This window comes from Perca flavescens, chromosome 8, assembly GCF_004354835.1.
Source record: "Perca flavescens isolate YP-PL-M2 chromosome 8, PFLA_1.0, whole genome shotgun sequence".
NCBI lineage: Eukaryota > Metazoa > Chordata > Actinopteri > Perciformes > Percidae > Perca > Perca flavescens.
This window is the reverse complement of record NC_041338.1, coordinates 32,593,285-32,610,902: the sequence shown is the minus strand read 5'-3', so window position 1 is coordinate 32,610,902 and position 17,618 is coordinate 32,593,285. Positions and strand designations below refer to the sequence as shown.

The 17,618-nt window shown below is 42.0% G+C and overlaps 1 protein-coding gene across 6 annotated transcripts in view; it reads right to left on the bottom strand.

Moving 5' to 3' along the window:
• Positions 1 to 3,605: 3,605 nt before the first annotated feature.
• Positions 3,606 to 17,618, bottom strand: part of LOC114560572 (suppressor of tumorigenicity 7 protein homolog) — a 66,500-nt gene continuing 52,487 nt past the window's right edge. For 3 of the 6 annotated variants that reach the window (XM_028586033.1, XM_028586036.1, XM_028586034.1), the window contains 12 exons: positions 17,276 to 17,330; positions 16,423 to 16,538; positions 15,683 to 15,758; positions 14,806 to 14,996; positions 14,602 to 14,699; positions 13,848 to 13,962; positions 13,169 to 13,241; positions 12,369 to 12,471; positions 11,563 to 11,713; positions 10,788 to 10,880; positions 7,864 to 8,006; positions 3,606 to 4,068 (listed from right to left, as the gene is read on the bottom strand). In XM_028586033.1, the coding sequence (XP_028441834.1) occupies positions 3,973 to 4,068; positions 7,864 to 8,006; positions 10,788 to 10,880; positions 11,563 to 11,713; positions 12,369 to 12,471; positions 13,169 to 13,241; positions 13,848 to 13,962; positions 14,602 to 14,699; positions 14,806 to 14,996; positions 15,683 to 15,758; positions 16,423 to 16,538; positions 17,276 to 17,330 (1,310 nt within the window). In that variant the 3' untranslated portion in view covers positions 3,606 to 3,972. The remainder of the gene's footprint in view (positions 4,069 to 7,863; positions 8,007 to 10,787; positions 10,881 to 11,562; positions 11,714 to 12,368; positions 12,472 to 13,168; positions 13,242 to 13,847; positions 13,963 to 14,601; positions 14,700 to 14,805; positions 14,997 to 15,682; positions 15,759 to 16,422; positions 16,539 to 17,275; positions 17,331 to 17,618) is intronic. The other 3 variants (XM_028586035.1, XM_028586037.1, XM_028586039.1) reach the window with 3 other exon arrangements.

Genomic DNA, 17,618 nt, shown 5'->3' with positions numbered 1-17,618 from the left:
TTGTTTTGGTGGAACGTGTACTTTTAAAAGTTGTTTGTCTTGCAACAGAAAACCCCGATTGGACAGATAGTCTAGCTAGCTGTCTGGATTTACCCTGCTGAGATCTGAGGAGCAGTTAACAATAGTCCTCAGAAATCCACCAGAGTTTATAACGCCAACACAAAGGAAGCCCAAGGCAACGGATATCCGACCTAAATGAGGGAAATCCGGCGAAATTTCCGGTGGCACAGACCAGAACAATCCGGGAAGAGGAATGTCATGGATATAGACTATATACTGGCTAAACTTACACCTACAGGCAACTTACAGTACCAGTTTAGACCCGCAAGCTGTAGCTGCTGCAGTTTTCAACACTCGTTTCACCTGCAGTCAGTGACCATCACACTACGTAACACTATGGCGAAGACGAAGACTCGCTCCAGTGTAGAGAGCTGCAATGATTGACTGCATGAGATAAATGTCTGACAGCAAAAAAGATTTAAAAAAAAACTGAAGTTATAACTGTCATTGCCTGCAAGTGGCACATATTTCCTTTCTTGCCTGGAGGTGGTGACATCAACATCTACATCAGAGCCGTATAGTAGAGAGAGTTTGGCCAACTAGGGAATTGAACGGTCTGAGCTATCCCGTTATGCGATTGGTTCCGAGGTGGTCATTTGTTTCGTGGACTCCATGTTGGATACAAACATTCATCTGATTCCCCTTGACATATATATGTGTGGGAATAGTGGAAAAATGTAATAAATAATTTAACAAATTACATAAATCACTGAAAAGAATGCCCAACTGTTGCACGTTTGGCTGCAATGAAAGACAGGGAAGCAGAAAAAGATTTCACAAGTCCCCCCGTGAAGCAAAAAGGCAAAAAGTATGGGAGCTGAAGGTGAAAAGAGCAAACTGGAGGGCAAATGACTACTCCTTATTGTGTGAGGTAAATGCAATTTTCTCTGTTTGACTTATGATAACAAATTACATAGGACAAATACAGCAATACCATCGTTAATGTGTACCATGCTGTCAAAAAAGTTCTAACTGCTTTAGAAATGAATGAAGTTTGAAGTTAGCCTTATGCTAGCATTAGATTTTTTGCTAGCACTCCATGTCCCTAAATGCTTGTGATCTTGCCACAGTCATAGCTATGGCTTTTGGTATCTGCCGAGTCCAGGTGTCTTTACTATTATTTATAATAATGTTGGAGGGAAAGTGAAACACAGCTTGGACGGGGATGTTGTTCGGCTTTTCACAAGTTTAGACCGCTACGCCGATGTTTGCTAACATTAGGCAAGACCGTTAGCCTAGCCTGCTAGGTAAATATTATGACTGCCTTCGGAATTTCCTATATCTGCGTCCATGTTGTCAACATAAGACCTGTGGCGTTATAGTGCTCCTTTTGTACCATAATTTTATTGAATGAAATATTGAGCTTCGCTCCTCTGAGATGGCTGTTTTTGTTACGTTACACACAAAGCTAACTGGCTATAGTTAGCTTGTACGTATGCTAGTGGACATTAGAAAGGTAAACACTGCTCAGAGACTTATTAGACGACGTGGTCACTCACTACATGTGCATTTTTTAGAGGCCCATTTACGATATAGAAGGTAAATATACACTGGAATATTTCCTTAAGGGCCTTTTACATATTGACAAATATTGATAACATGTATATGCCTGTTTATGGTGAAAATAAGCAATTATTTCAAGATGGCATATTCACCCATAGGGTTACACTGTAGTCATCGGACGATGGTATCCAATATGGCGCCCTTGATTTGAGTTGGCCAAACTCTCTATATAAACAGCTCTGATCTACATCTGCAGCTGTTAAGCTTTTCATACCTGTGCTGTGGGCGCCGCAGGTCGGAACAGAACTACAGGTCTGAAATCGCGGCTCTGCAGCGTTGAGCTGGCTTTAGTCCACTTGTCTTCTTAATTGTCGCTGTTAAAAGCCTCAAAATTAATTAACACAGTTAAAGATGCATTTCATGTCGTACTCACATTTCGAGCTCTGCTTTTATGGCGAGCTTCCAGGTCTAAAAAAATGCTGTAAGATAATATTCTGTGCATGTAAACACAGTTAATTGTAGCCTCCAAATACAGAACACAAGCACTTATACTCTCGTTAAAACATTCGGTACACAGTGAAATAAAGTTCAATTAAAACCCCAGCTTGTCAGCGTTACAACTTGCTGTCCCGTTAACCCAAATATGTAAATCATCCATTGTTTCTTCTCTTATTTCACTGTATTTATTTACCCTCCAGTGTGTAAAAGATGTCTGAAACGTGTCCTGTCAGAAAAGATTACGACCCCATTCTGTAACTAACTGGTTACCTGTACCTCTCCCCAGAATGAATGACTCGGTACATTACACACTGCATCCATATTCAAACACAAAAGCATTACATTTGTTTAGCTTAACAGACGACCCGCTTGTTCCAACGCTCTCTTAAGTGTCGAAAAAGGGGCCACACACACACACACACACACACACACAGTCTTTGTTTGTTCATGTAAATATGTGGTTGTGTAAATTCAGATCAGATGTATAGTGTATGGAAACACAATCTGTAACCAATAGGCAGACTGCACATTTTAAAACTGTTAACACACTTTGGGCCATGCAAGCCAATCACAGGCCGTGACGTCTGAGATTGGGGAGCGTGGCCACATTGGTGTAGCAGATGTCAAACAGGGCAAAAAGCAACAGAAACACCAAACATCTGATTACACGTGTTTCCTGTTTTTTTTTTTTGGATTTCAGCCATTAAATTGGTGAAAGTGTTAAGACCTCTTTAAAATGTGTTTTCAAGTTTTAGCTCTTTACCTACAAATCATGTATACTTGCCGGTCATTTTTTCAAATGCATTCCGCACACTTTTAGATTTTTGGATGCATGTGTCCAACTTTCCAGGCACACATTGTTTTCTGTTCATTTCTGCATGGCATTAAAATCACTTAGCTTAGCAAGCTGTCGAAACACGTTTGAGTTTCTCCATTCATGTTTGTTAAAATGACATTGTTCCTTGTGAATGCAGTTTGAGATCAGATAGAGTGATACCTTTCCAGACTGTATGTTCACTCATCGATTACACGTCCGTCATACAGAAATGGAACGGTAGAAAAACTCAAGTTTCTAAAACAAAGCTTGTTTTCCAACGTTATTATTTGATAAGAAGTATACATGTGTTGGATGGAATAATATAAATTGTTTTATAAGTATAAAACCACTGGTCCTTAAAAATATATTTCACATTTGTGTCTGAAATACAAAATGCAAGTTTTGAATCCAAAGCTAAGATCACTGCTTCACTCAGCATCATTTCAGAGACCAGCGCCTGGTGGATCCAGGTCAAACGCTTCTTCTGCCTGTGGAGCCAGACGTCAAGTTTGTGAATGAAAACACACATCAGTGAAAAAAGAAATATGTAAAAGATTCCACAGATAAACAATAAAAACCTACCAGGTTGTGTTTTGTACTTTTAACTGAGCAGCAGCGCCGGATGCTGTCGGCTGTATTCAGACTTCTCTCTGGACCGAGGCCGTTAAGCTGCAGCGTTACAGCCGTTAAAACACAGCGGGAATCAAAATGGCGGGAAGAAGCCGGCTTGCAGCAATACACAAAAAGTCCTTTATTGTATTTAGTCTTTTCACTTTTTTTTTTTTAATGATGGCAATTGATCACCTTTTTTTTGTACAACAAAAGAACAGCTTTAAATGATTGAAAACCCCCCCCAAAATGCGAACATATCAAATAAAGTCAAAACCAATTCTGGATTCCATTGTTTTGCCTTTTTTGTTTCATGCCTCCTCTCCTCGTCGTCCTCAGTTTGGTTTGAACTCGCTAATCTTGGCACAAAGGTGCGTCAGTCAAGCCCAACGCAGCGTTCTGGGTTTCAGTTCAGCTGTTTCCGTCTGGATGGAGGTCTGCTCCTGGTCCTGGGTCTGATTCTGGTCCAGTCCAGTCGGTCTGGGTCAGATGCGGGTGAGTTGGTGCCAGAGGCTGGACGGCAGGATGCTCTCCACCTTCTCCATGATGAAGTTCAGAGGAGCAAACAGCGTGCTGAGGAACTACAGGGAGACAAAGAACAACAGTCACACACACACACTTTTATTTATTTATTTATATATATATATATATATATATATATATATATATATTTTTATATATATATACAGAGGAGGAGTGGCAATCAGGAGAGTCGGGACTTTTCCCGGTGGGCCGGTAGTGGATCGAGGCGGCGAGGTCCGGTCTGGTAATAGTTATACATGGCAAGTTCTTAGCAGCACCATCCGGCGGCCTGGTGTGCGCCCGCTGCCGCCTGTGTTTGTATTGAAATAAGAGGCTGCTGCGGCCCACCGTACGGGTTGAGCAGAAGAATATTTTTCAGAAATATAGGGGGGGAAATCAGTGAGCGGCCCCTCCCCCAAATGGCATAGCCCTGGTCGGCCTACGACAAAGCCATCGAACACCTCTTTTTTTCTTCGTCACGTTTGGAAATCTATCGTTAACGTTAACAGACAGCGTGTGAGTCTAAAAAGCCAAAAAAGAAAAGGGAAAGGTGGCGCTGAGATGGTCAGACTCAGATGGAAAAAAAGGGATTGTGTTGCTGTGCTGTGTGTTGTTCATTCACCCCCCCTTGACAAATCTTTGGAATTTTGGACCTCAGCTCAGAATAAAAGCTCGTCAACGGACCTTAAAAGGAGATTTTTTTTCTAAAACCACTTTGAGCCAACATGAGACGAGGAGTCCTGAAAGAGCTCAGGATCGAATCTTCAAAGCGACTGAGCTCACATATAAACAGATCAAAGTCCCATATGCTGATGAAGACAGTGTGATACAGCTGAAAGCTCTGGAAAAGGCCAGCATGTGGACCTTTAGTCAGGATGGTTTTGTTCAATTGTTGATTCATTTTCTGTCAATTATTCAATTGATTAATCAACTAACCGTTGTAGCCTTTAAAAATGTAACAAACCCAATAGAGTGCACTGCATCCAATTCTTCCCATTAAAGCAGGGATCAGCATCCTTTACTATCAGAAGAGTCATTTTTGGCCCTAAAGAAATGAGAGGAAATCTGTCTGGAGGCACAAAACATATTTGAGCCTCATAATTAAATTAGCCTAGCAACATTACTAATAGGGCTAAATGAACAGTCATTAACATAGTGATGTTTTTATGGTCCTGTCTTTGTAGATAGAGGCATGTAGTTTCTGAACCCTCTCAGTTTTGTTTTTCAAGTCTAAGAATAGATGCTTTGATATTTTATTGAGGGACTCTTTTAGGGCTGTGCTCGATTAAAGAAATTCTTAGTCGACTAACACATTCAATTGTATCAACTAATCGATTAGTTGATTTAATCGACAGATTACGGAGTTTCTCCGCAAAGAGTTATGCAAAAGCACCACTTTAATTCTTGTGTTTACCAGAGATGTGCTCGTACGTTTCTTGGAAATAAGTCATTCAGTGTGAAAAAAGCATAAAACATGACTAACGGACTAAAGAAATCTAAGTTGACTAAGACCAAAACGACCGATTAGTCGACTAATCAACTAAGAGGGAGCAGCCCTAGACTCTTTATCATGCCTTACTATCTCCTGAACTACCACAAAACTAGTAGCAGCAGTGGATTTTGGAGATTTGATCCCCAATTCTTAAAATGACATTTCCAGTCTGTGAGTGCAGAACAGCTCGCTGTCAGGCCTCGTCCTCAGGTCGGTGTTTTGGCAACAGCCGGTGAATCGGAGGTGAAAGGGAGCGGGGGGTCGAAGGGTGATAGGGGCTCCACCAGAGCAACAGCGGGACATAGAGCTTCCCAGTCTGTCAGATGGAAGATAAAAGCCATCAAGAGTCTCCTCTCCACCTGCATGGATCTGCCTCACATATCTCTGTTCCCGCTTCAAAGAGCACTTCAAAGTAAAGGTGTGTGTCCCGTGTGTTTGAACTGTGCGGGAGGGCGGTTGGGGGGGCAAGGGGGACTGTCCTGTAATCCAAAAGTACTGACGCTGCGCTCCGATACACCAGATGAATTGGATCAGGGTATCGGCCATGATGGGACCACCTTATGATCCACGTTTCCATTCAACCTGCAGGACGGAATATGTTCAGCGACCTTTCTGCTTTTGCCACCTTCGGGAAAAAAATGTCAGTGTTGCACACAATATATCCCATAATGTAACAAGCAGATTGCTACAGCATGAGGTTTGCTCCAAGCGAATAAACACACAATGCGCACAGTTGTCAAATCAAAGTCATTCTCATTTTCAGTTCCACAGAAGACCCTCGCCATAACTGACCTTACATTAAACGACCCCAGCTAGTTCCATCCAATGAGGAATACAGATTTTGAATTGGAGAAAAGACAGCACTGGGATCAGGTCGGTGCTCAGCGATTATCGTAACATAAAAATATAAATTTGGTCATAATTTAAAAGTAAGTCAGAGCCAATTTAAACAACATATAGCGATTATATTAACGCATTCTGCCATTTGTCAACTCAGCATAATCACAGCAGCAGGATCACCATGCAACATACAGACACTAGGGTGTGTTTCCACATTATTATTTAATCTAGTTGGGTGGACCTGTGCTGGGAATGACCTTTTTTCAAACCTGACTTACAATACAAATATAGTTGGTGCAGAGTTTCCCTTTAGGAAAGCGTTGAGCTGATGTAGTCTACGGCCCAGGATCGGATCAAATCAGTTAGTTTAGACGACGTCCTAAACAACAGCTACACTCGTTAAATATTTCGTATTAGCTATGTGAAATGGCAACTCAATTTCTTTGCTTTAAATGCAATAAGATAAACATTCAAAAGTTGCTTAACATACTGGTTACAGATGAATGTATAGATTGATACAGTAAGTGATCCTGGCACCAATACAGAAAGAGCAGCAGGCCTGCGTGTCCGTTGATGGTATCTGCTGATAGTGTCACCTCGGGGGGTGGGGGGGAATGAGCTCACCCACATTCCAGGTGAGCAGCATAGCGCAGCATGGAGGGGTGGGGGGGGGGCTCAGCGCCCTCCACTGGCTGCTATGAATACAGGAGGGAAGGCTGAAGGTGGCTCTGTGTTCAGGCTGGAAGACGACTTTTTAAACCTCAGAAATGAACGATCTAACAACTTCTAAACTCTTTAGCGTGGTTATCCGTTGGTGTGAGGCCGCCGTGGAAGCGCATGTGCTCACGGCTTGGTGCAGCACGACACCATTAAAGCGGGCTAAACCAGGCAGTGACTAAATGACAGGTCTACAGTCTGAAAAGACCAGCTCACACCAACCTGAATGAAACATATCAGCTGTTGCTCTTAAAACCAGTACAAGAGCCAATTCGACCAATCTACTTCTAGGCTGTCAAAGTTGAAAAAATGCTAAACTGAATCAGAAAGTGACCAAGAAACTAGGAACAAGGGTTATTACTGACAGAAAGAAGGTAAACGTGAAATAATTCAAACTGATCATTGTGTAGTTGTAGAGCTCCGACTAAAGTCCCTGTTAAAACCCAATGAGCATATCCCCGTGGAGCAATCTGACGGTTAGGTTAGAACGTGTGCAACCTGAGGGTGGCCCATAAAGAAAGGTCAGGGGGGTCTAGATATATTATTCCATCCGGCAGATTTTATGGAAATGAGGCTATTAACTTTTAAGATCCCTTGTCGCCAACCAGAGCACAGGTTAAGAGGAAAGTTTTGTGCTAGAGAGAATGTCAGAGGGTTAACCAAACAATCCGATGCATTCACAGCACACCGTCCACTGCAACAGATTCCACTTTCATTGATTTTTTGTGTGTGTGTGTGTGTGTGTGTGTGTGTGTGTGTGTGTGTGTGTGTGTGTGTGTGTGTGTGTGTGTGTGTGTGTACTCACAGCTTTAGCAAACACTCCCATGAGTTCAGGGAACTGGTGTGTGAGCAGAGCCAGCATGGCAGTGAAGGAGCAGAGACCGGCTGTGAAGAGGATGAAGAAGGGCAGCTCCTTCTTAGGGTAGACTGACACCTCGTGAAACACTGCTTCCACGTGGGACAAAATAACACACACACACACACACACACACACACACACACACACACACACACACACACACACACACACACACACACACACACACACACACACACACACACACACACAAAGTTAGTTTTATACATTTACTTCAAATTGTACTTGACTGCAAGTTAGTTCATTTTTTGACCAACCATTTACACAAAAACATTTCTTAGTTCCTGTTTCTACATTATCTTAATCACACTTAACTTTATTGTTCAGAAGGTTTTAAGGAAATGTTTCTATTTTGACGATGTGGACACAAAATAAAAAGCCCTAAACTTGAAGTGAACGGACCATCTGACCCCTTCAGAGCGCCATGTACAAACCCAGAATCCCCCAAAATTAACCAATCAAGGAAAAGAGACAGGTGCAGCCAGAGCCACATGATGTATGCATTACCTTTCTGGAGTTACACCTGGTAGCCACTCGACATTTGATAGTAAACGTGAATCGGAAAATAATAATAATCGCGCAATTTTCTGATCATATGTTAACAGTATTTTTTTTAGGGTTTTTAAGGTTGTGGGTTCAAATCCCACCAAGGTCCCATAAAAATATCTATATTGGTCTGGCTATCACCAGACCAAGCTCAATCTTTTAAGATTGAACATTAGTCTGGGGAGTCAGCTCTGTATTTTCTACTGCACAAGAGGCGGTATCAACGGCCATAGTTCAAATGATTCTGTGCACGACTGGATAGTCCTTCAGCCAATCAGCGCGACCAACGGTAACATGACAGCAACAACGGGGTTTGAGCTGAGCTCCATTCTTTTGGCCACCAGCGAGGTTAGCTGGTACACTAGGCTTTTACCAAAGCAGGTCGGTAGTAAGGCAAACACATCCTTCTTTTGGAGGAATTGTTCCAGGGATAGTTTCTGTTCTGTTTTCAGAGAAAACTTGGGTTAGGGTTAGACAGCGATATCAACGGGTTGCTGCGCTTCAGTGGCCGCCATGTTGAATGTAAACAAAAAGCTGCTTCTCTATCGTTATCGTGTTAAAACCGCCAATAGCGCACTGGGTGGATTTTTTTGTGATTGGTCCCCGCAGATTTGTAACGGAAGCAGGATAGATAAACGTACAGGTTTCCAGCCTGTAATCAAATCGCCGGGCAGATCGGGCTGGGTTTACCCCCTCTACGGGATTTATGCTTCTGCATTAAATCCACGACGGACTCTACGCTGTAGTCTGACGTTCACCTCTCAAAAAATGTAACTACACGTTGCGGCGATGTACGTTGCTTGGCCGTGGCTTGTAAGCTTGGTTTAGACCCTGCTATTCTCTTAAAGAGATCGACGCACACACCAACGCACGCAAGTATAAACGTCAGGCCACTTCCGTAGGCTACGGTGAAAGCTCTGCGTGGAGCATCCGCAGGACCATAAATCACGCTTAGGGCGGTGATTCTAAAGTTTTGCTGTGGACTATATCAGGCAAAAAACAATAACCATATATACAGTATATTCCGTAAATGTTTCATTGACTATCAGTTATAAACAATGAGCATAGTGTTAGTAAAAAGAATTTTAAAAACAGACAAGACAATCCTATCCAAAGTTATGCATGTACTTTGTATGGTCGTAATGTATTTCAATGTGAAACTGGTCGTTCTAGATGGGTTTTTTGTACACAGTCAATGTTAGATGTACTTAGAGTTGGGAAAAGAGGTACTTTTTGATGATTTGTTGGTTTATTTATACTCAAGGTAGTGACATATTACCACATACTTGTGAGAATAGTACAATAGCGTCAGTAAAAAAACGGTAAAAAGTCTATAGAAAATAACAGCGAATATAAAATGTAAACTTCAGGTTTCTTCACTTCACTGCAAAGCTCTTCCTCTGTGTGTCTGCAGACAGACATGTCTGATCAGGTTCCTACATACAGTACAGCTCTATACAGGATCCAAACATACAGTCAGTATGAGAGCCACACTGCTCCTGTATCAGAGGAAAAAACACTGCTATCGCTACACTGTCATTTATGGGTCAGTCTTGTTTAATGAGCCAGTTATTTCTAATTAGTTAAAACCCAATATTTGCAATTTTCAGTGGAAAAACCACTCCATTAGTTAAATACATTGAGGGTTTACAGTATGTGTACATACATCTACCCAGCCACACACACACAGACACTCACACAGCAGTGTGTTGCTGCTGGTGGCTGGGAGCCAACTTAATCAAATGAAGGCTTGTGTGTGAAGACAGACGAGCTGCTGAGCAGACAGTACGACGACACACACTCCGCATCAGCTCTCTGTTAAGGAATTTGTCCCCTCATCGCAATTATTAATGACAAAATGACCCACTCAGTTTTTGTGCCAGGCATTCAGCATCATTATTCTAAATGACAAGACCAAATCCACATTATCCTCATAAATACACACAAATAATCACCCTTGGTCCTCGAAACGGTCAAATCAAAACGTCAACACACCGTGTAGCTTCTACTACAAACCTACAACCTGTCTTTTTGAATGACTAGTAATACTTTTATTCCTAAGTACTGTTTGAATTCACCTTTACAATTATAGAATCATAAAATACACTTTAATACACAGAATTTATTTATTAAGGCAAGGCTCTCAAGATTGTTTTAACTTTTAGCCAAAAACGAGGGCTCGTTTTTTTTTATGTGTGTGTGTGTGTGTGTGTGTGTGTGTGTGTGTGTGTGTGTGTGTGTGTGTGTGTGTGTGTGTGTGTGTGTGTGTGTGTGTATGTGTATGTGTGTGTCAGGGCGTCTCTTACTGGGTAACAGCTCTCTGTCGGCCGTCTCTGTGCAGATGGGGTAGGGGTAGAACAGGTGACCCTTCTCCAGAGGATATGGGATCATTCTGAACGCTACAAACACACAAACAGAGAGATTTGACAAAGGGATGGAAACAGCTGATTACTTCTTTAATGGTTAACAGTGAATAGAGAGAGAGAGAGTGTGTGTGTGTGTGTGTGTGTGTGTGTGTGTGTGTGTGTGTGTGTGTGTGTGTGTGGTAACAGAGAGAGAGAGAGAATGTGTGTATGGAGTAACAGGGAGAGAGAGAGAGAGTGGTAACAGAGAGAAAGGAAAAGGGAGTGTGTTAACAGAGGGAGGATGTGTGTGTTGTAACAAAGAGAGAGAGAGAGAGAGAGAGAGTGTGTGTGTGTGTGTGTGTGTGTGTGTGTGTGTGTGTGGTAACAGAGAGAGAGGAGTGTGTGTGTGTATTAACTGAGAGAGAGAGAGAATATGTGTGTGTGTGTGTGTGTGTGTGGTAACAGAGAGAGAGGAGTGTGTGTGTGTATTAACTGAGAGAGAGAGAGAGAATGTGTGTGTGTGTGTGTGTGTGTGGGGTAACAGAGAGAGAGGAGTGTGTGTGTGTGTATTAACAGAGAGAGAGAGAGAGAGAGAGAGAGAGAATATGTGTGTGTGTGTGTGTGTGTGGTAACAGAGAGAGAGGAGTGTGTGTGTGTATTAACAGAGAGAGAGAGAGAGAGAATGTGTGTGTGTGTGTGTGTGTGTGTGTGTGTGTGTGTGTGTGTGTGTACTCACTGCCCTCCCAGGTGCAGTGCAGCAGGTTGAGCGCCCCCTCTACCCTTTTCCAGTGCTGCAGGTGGAAGAAGGCGTAGGCAATGGCCTCGCTGTCCCCTCTCTTCAGGATGTGTTCTGGAGGAAGAATCAGACTCTTCATCTCCAGCAGATACTGAGGAGGAGGAGGAGGAGAAAGACATGAAGAACAGGATAGAGACACAGCAGTCAATCTGAATTTGACAAAACAAAACAAAAAATGGTAAATGAAGTGTAGCTGAGTGTAGAAAAGAAAAGCCCTAATAACCCAACTACAACCAGATTAATCCAACACTGCAACCACAGCAGGTGTCTTTGAAACACTTGAGGCAGACTTTAGCTCATAATCTACAAACTCTAAAAACTGGAAATCTAAAGAAAAAATATATAATAAATATATAATAAATATATAAATATATAATAAATATATATATATATATATATATATATATATATATATATATATATATATATATATATATAAAATATAAACTAAAGTAACCAGTAAAGTATCTATATCGGCGTATGATTTGGCCGATAAGTAAATTTCAGTACAGAAATGCCAAAGATCTGTTTGATCATTTTGTGTCTCTGTTACATGAAAGGTCCAGCCCAGTATGCATATTGTATCTTAATGTAACCAATCGTTATCAAAAATTATTGATTATCTGTGTTTATTTAATAAAAACTCAAATATGGATCAGTATTTGTCGTGTTTCATGTAAACATTTCAACACTATTACTGGGCAGTAGCTGTGTGGTGAGCATGTGATCACGTGTGTAAGTCTCACTTTGGGGACGTGAGGGTTGAACTCCACCGCTCTGTGGATGGCTTCTACTGCGTTCATCTCTGCTGTGCTTAGCCCTCGCCTGGATGCTGCCTCTGGAGAAAATCTACACACACACACACACACACACACACACACCTGTCAGTAATCTCATTGGGATTGCACATCACTATATGATCAAAGTGATTTTAAAAATAACTCCCACGGTGCTGAATAAAGACGTTGAAATCCAGCAGAGCGACAAGCTGCTGTGTCTAAGAACATCACATAAATCCCTAGCGTGTAACAGAGTGTCTGTTTCTCAAAAAAAAGACTTGGATGAACATATATGTGAGAGCCAGAGCAGCAGAATACTCCAGGACATCACCAATAGATGCTTTTTTTGTTTGGTTTCAGGGTGTATTTTTCATGTAAGATTACAGATGTAATAGTTCTGTACAATTACCATAAAAAATAAACAAAAAGCTGAAGCAATAAAAAGCAATATCAATAATCTGTGCAAAAATACATGTATCTATAAATGGGCAAAGAAAAAGGCTATTTCTATGGTTTTATGTGTTCACCACCATTATGTTTTGCAGTCATAAATAATCCAGTACCTCTGGGTGACCGGAGACCGAAACACTCACAATAACACTGATCTACCCTCCAGGCAGCCCTGTACCAAAGAGAAAAATATAACTGCTACACCAGCACTCTGCCCTGTTCTCTCATTCACACTGAGCACTTCCCCGGGCCATTTCCAGCTCTATTTTAAACTCTTAAATAGCTGGGCATTGTAGACGATGAAAAGCGATACTCACTTGTCCGATACCGCCCTGGCTTTGAGCAAGGCTGCTGTGTAGCATATTGTTGCAGATTTGGGTAAGCTAATATCTGTGGAGACATAAAGCAGACATGGACAGAGACATGTTTAGCAGACGTTAACATAGCAGACGTTTGGAATTACAGGTGCTGCATTTAAGAAGCCGCCCGGAGGAGTTTGTGAATGAAGATAATGAGTTTGGGTTTCATAGCTTTGGGGTTGTTTTGCTATCAAGTTTTTTTTTTTTTTCACTCATCCAACAGTTAAGTGCGATCTGCCTTTTTTCACTGATATAAACATGACTCCAACACTACGGCTGAGATATTGTATGGAGCATTACAATGGATGAATAAAAGATACTGTAACAGCTTTACCAGTGTGGAAACACCTGTTGTATTACAATGCATCCTGAAACACCAATGTTGTATATCTATATGTAGGCTGGTGTACAGTTAAGTGTCTGTTGTACTTTTTACAAAATCACTTGAGTGACTATGTGCAGTTTTCAGTAAATCCATGACATTTCAAACATTTGTTTTGTCAATTTAATTGGATTTTAAGCAGTTTTTCTGCCAAATTAACTTAATTTAAGTTAGAAAACAACATTTTCTATAGAAGTTCTGCCTTACTACATTCGGTTCTCAGTTACAAAACAAACCAACGTTTGAGCCCCTCACCGTCGTACTTGGCCAATACGGCCTGGACGTCGGCGTAGTTCTGGAGCTCTAGTAGCGACTCCAGCAGGTTCTCATGGATGTTGAACATACTGAGGAGAGGGAACTCCTTCATTAACTGGAAAACACACAACTGTTGTTACATGTAATACCGGACAGGGGGCGACACATGCACAGTCAGCAGACAAGAGCTTTGGACATTTTTCAGCATTAAGCAGTTACAGTACACTGTCACTAGTTAAACTCCATCAATCAAAGAACGTGCGTGCGTGCGTGCGTGCGTGCGTGCGTGCGTGCGTGCGTGTGTGTGTGTGTGTGTGTGTGTGTGTGTGTGATAGACAGACAGAGTGTGTGTATTAACTGAGAGTGAGTGAGTGAATGAGTGTGTGTGTGTGTGTGTGAGAGAGAGCGAGAGTGAGTGAGAGAGAGAGACAGAGTGTTTGTATTAACTGAGAGTGAGTGAGTGAGTGTGTGTGTGTGTGTGTGTGTGAGTGTGAGAGAGAAAATGTGTATGTGGTAACAGAGAGAGAGAGAGAGACAGACAGAGAGACAGACAGTGTGTGTATTAACAGAGAGTAAGTGAGTGAGAGAGAGAGACAGAGAGAGAGAGAGTGTGAGTGAGTGAGTGAGTGAGTGAGTGAGTGAGTGAGTGAGTGAGTGAGTGAGTGAGTGAGTGAGTGAGTGAGTGTGTGTGTGTGTGTGTGTGTGTGTGTGTGTGTGTGTGTGTGTGTGTGGTGCTGGCAGGCTGTGTACTTACATCTCTCATCATTTTAACTGCTTCTCGTGTTCGGCCAAGCTTTCTGGAGCACATGGCCAGTCTTCTTTTTATGTACACCAATACATTGGTGTCTCTTCCTGGTGGAGGCACACAAACACATAATGTACACATACAGATCACTTGTATTGTCCACTGTTGTCCATATAGTGACATTTGAAGCCTGATGGAGTTGTTTCCACTCACTGTGCTGGGCTTCATACTGTGTGCCGTGATGTTGGAGCTGTTGGCTGCGCCGATAGCAGCCCTCTCCAGCTTTTAGCGCCTGTTTAAACAAACGTTCAGCCTCCATGATGGTTGTAGCTTCTTCCTCTGCTAACAGAATGTAAGCTGTCGCGCAACTACAGGAGGAGAGGAGAGGAGGAGAGGACCGGGATCTGTTAACCAGGAAATTACAAACTAACTTATTATCTTATTCTAATGGAGTCAGTCATTAATTTACCAACAATATCAAAATACAGGGCATCCTTGTTTGTCTACACAGCTTGGCATCTCTGGGCAATAAAACTGCTTTTACGACTCGTGTATTTTAAGCAGCATCTGACAGAGCACTGATCAAAGACGTTTTCCTCCGAGTCAACCTGCTGTCACGGCCTTGATATGAACTGAACGCAACATGCGACACTGCCACAATTCCTCTGCAGTGCCTTTGTAGTTACAGATGCTCCTAAAAATAAACCTACACTGCCATGAAAACAAGTTCTCTTCCCCTATGAATGATGCAGGCACCCAAGGGCCAATCTCTGATGAGATGCATCATCCCTCCCACCAACAAAACCCACATTTTCCAATCTTTCAAGTTAGATCCCATTGAAGTCTATTGACCTTAAAGAAACCATGTTCATTATCATTGTGGATTTATGGATAAAAATCAAGGTTGTGAGATAGTTTTTGCCAGAATGTTATATTTTAAAATAAGGAGTTAATCCCACCAATAGGTCCCAACATAAATCTGAGGAGGCACCAAATAATTAAAAGGACAAGAAAGAAAAAATATTTGCGTTTAATACAATTATGTTTTTCTTTTGGGACAGGAGGAAAATAAACAGGGAAGTAAACTCACTCTTCGAGCTCCAGAGCTTCATGTGCTGCAGAGATGCGAGCCTGTGGGTTTCTCTCTCTCCATGCCTTCTGCATAACTGCCACCAAACAAACACACACAAAGAATCATATTTACGATCGGTGCACACAAATCAAGACGCACAGAGCTTTTCATAAGCGCCGGCTGCCAAATACTCGTGTACGTCCAGCTGGCTCCTTTATTATAAACATTTTTTTAATTCTAATTTTTGATTAACAATTTGCCTTTCGTTATGCGTGTGCATTTTATGACCACTAGCCTCCGCATCAGAACAATGCGAAATAAAGAATTGCAATGATTGCACAGACATTTTGTTATTTTCAAGTTATTTTTGGCATATGTTTATGTTGTAAATAATTTAATTTAAAACCAATACACTATACAAGAAATAGGATTAAAATCGTATTCCCTGGGCAGCTCAGTTGGTAGAGCGGGTCCTCACATATAGAGGTTTAGTCCTCGATGCAGTGGGCCCGGGTTTGACTCCGACATGCGGCCCTTTGTTGCATGTCATTCCCCCCTCTCTCTCCCCTTTCATTTCTTCAGCTGTCCTGTCAATAAAAGGCCTAAAAATGCCCAAAAGATAATCTAAAAAAAAATCATGTTCCCTCTTAAATTAACCTTGTTTATTTTTGTGGAGTACGAGTGCAGTTATGTTTCTAGTAAAACAATACATTAACCATCAAATCTTACAGTCATACAAAATGCATATGTTTGCTTACTGGCGTCAGCAGGCCGGAGGTGGTCTGAGTCACAAGTAAAGAAGGTCTGATGGTCTTGTGCCGACAGGTTCATATCATAGTATGTCAGCGGCTCTCGACCTGTTACCCACGTATATCTGAACACAAGCACAGAGACACGTTCATTATTACTGAGTGAGAGAAAGAGACAATGAAAGACTTGAGCTAATGTACTTGCTCTGATGTTAGTAAGATGTTAGATGTAGTTCAGATGATGTACACGAGTCATAGGTTGGGCTGACTTAATGGGTATTGCACTTCAGTGAGATTGGCCAAAGTTAATAGCTGGAGCTTAGCTAGGTAGAGCAAATGACATATAATAACTACAGCACGAGAAGTGGAAAAGTGGAGCATGACTCAACAGGAGGAGCAGGAGCAAGACACGTCAACGAAAGAATAAAGGAAGAATGACATGAGAGCAAATCAAAAGGGGGAAAATGAAAGAGAAATCTGAGAGAGGAAGGATAGATGAGAAGAAGCACAAACACAAAAAGGTCGAGTGAGGAGTTCATAAGGAATGAAAAGACAGGATGGGTCACAAGAGAAAATGAATGAAACATGAGGAAATAGAGGAGAACGAGAACAAATTTACTTTAATGGAGGAGAAAACGCCAAACAGATGACAGAGTGACAGATGAAAAAAAAGAGGAAGGAAAAGAAATAGTTTATCAGATACAGATAAGGAAACCAGAAATGATGCCAGGAGAGTGAATACAAAAAGAGACTGATTAGGAAAACAAACGAGAGACAAGACATAAAAAAATCAGAAAAAGAGGGAGGACAGACAAAGGAGGCCAGAGCTCCAGAGGGTTTTCAGATGCAGGTTCTCACTCACCGATTATATTCGGCTCCACGAAATAAATTCAGCGGATTTCTCCATACTTTACATTCTGCAAAAGGGAGACGGAGAGAGAGAGAGAGAGAGAGAGAGAGAGAGAGAGAGAGAGAGAGAACAACATGGGTGATGAGTGTCAAGGGTAAAGTCGACACTGAGCCTCCTCGGCACATTTCAAAGGGATCGACTGTGCATCCTGCCATCCGCCCTGCAGCTGCCCGACTGGCAGTCGACCTCTTTGAGAGCACAGCTGACAGGGAAAAGGCCTTAAAACTCCTCAGTGACCAAACAGGCTTCTACACAATCTCTCACTGCTGTCAGAAAACAGCCACAAGCCCGTGTT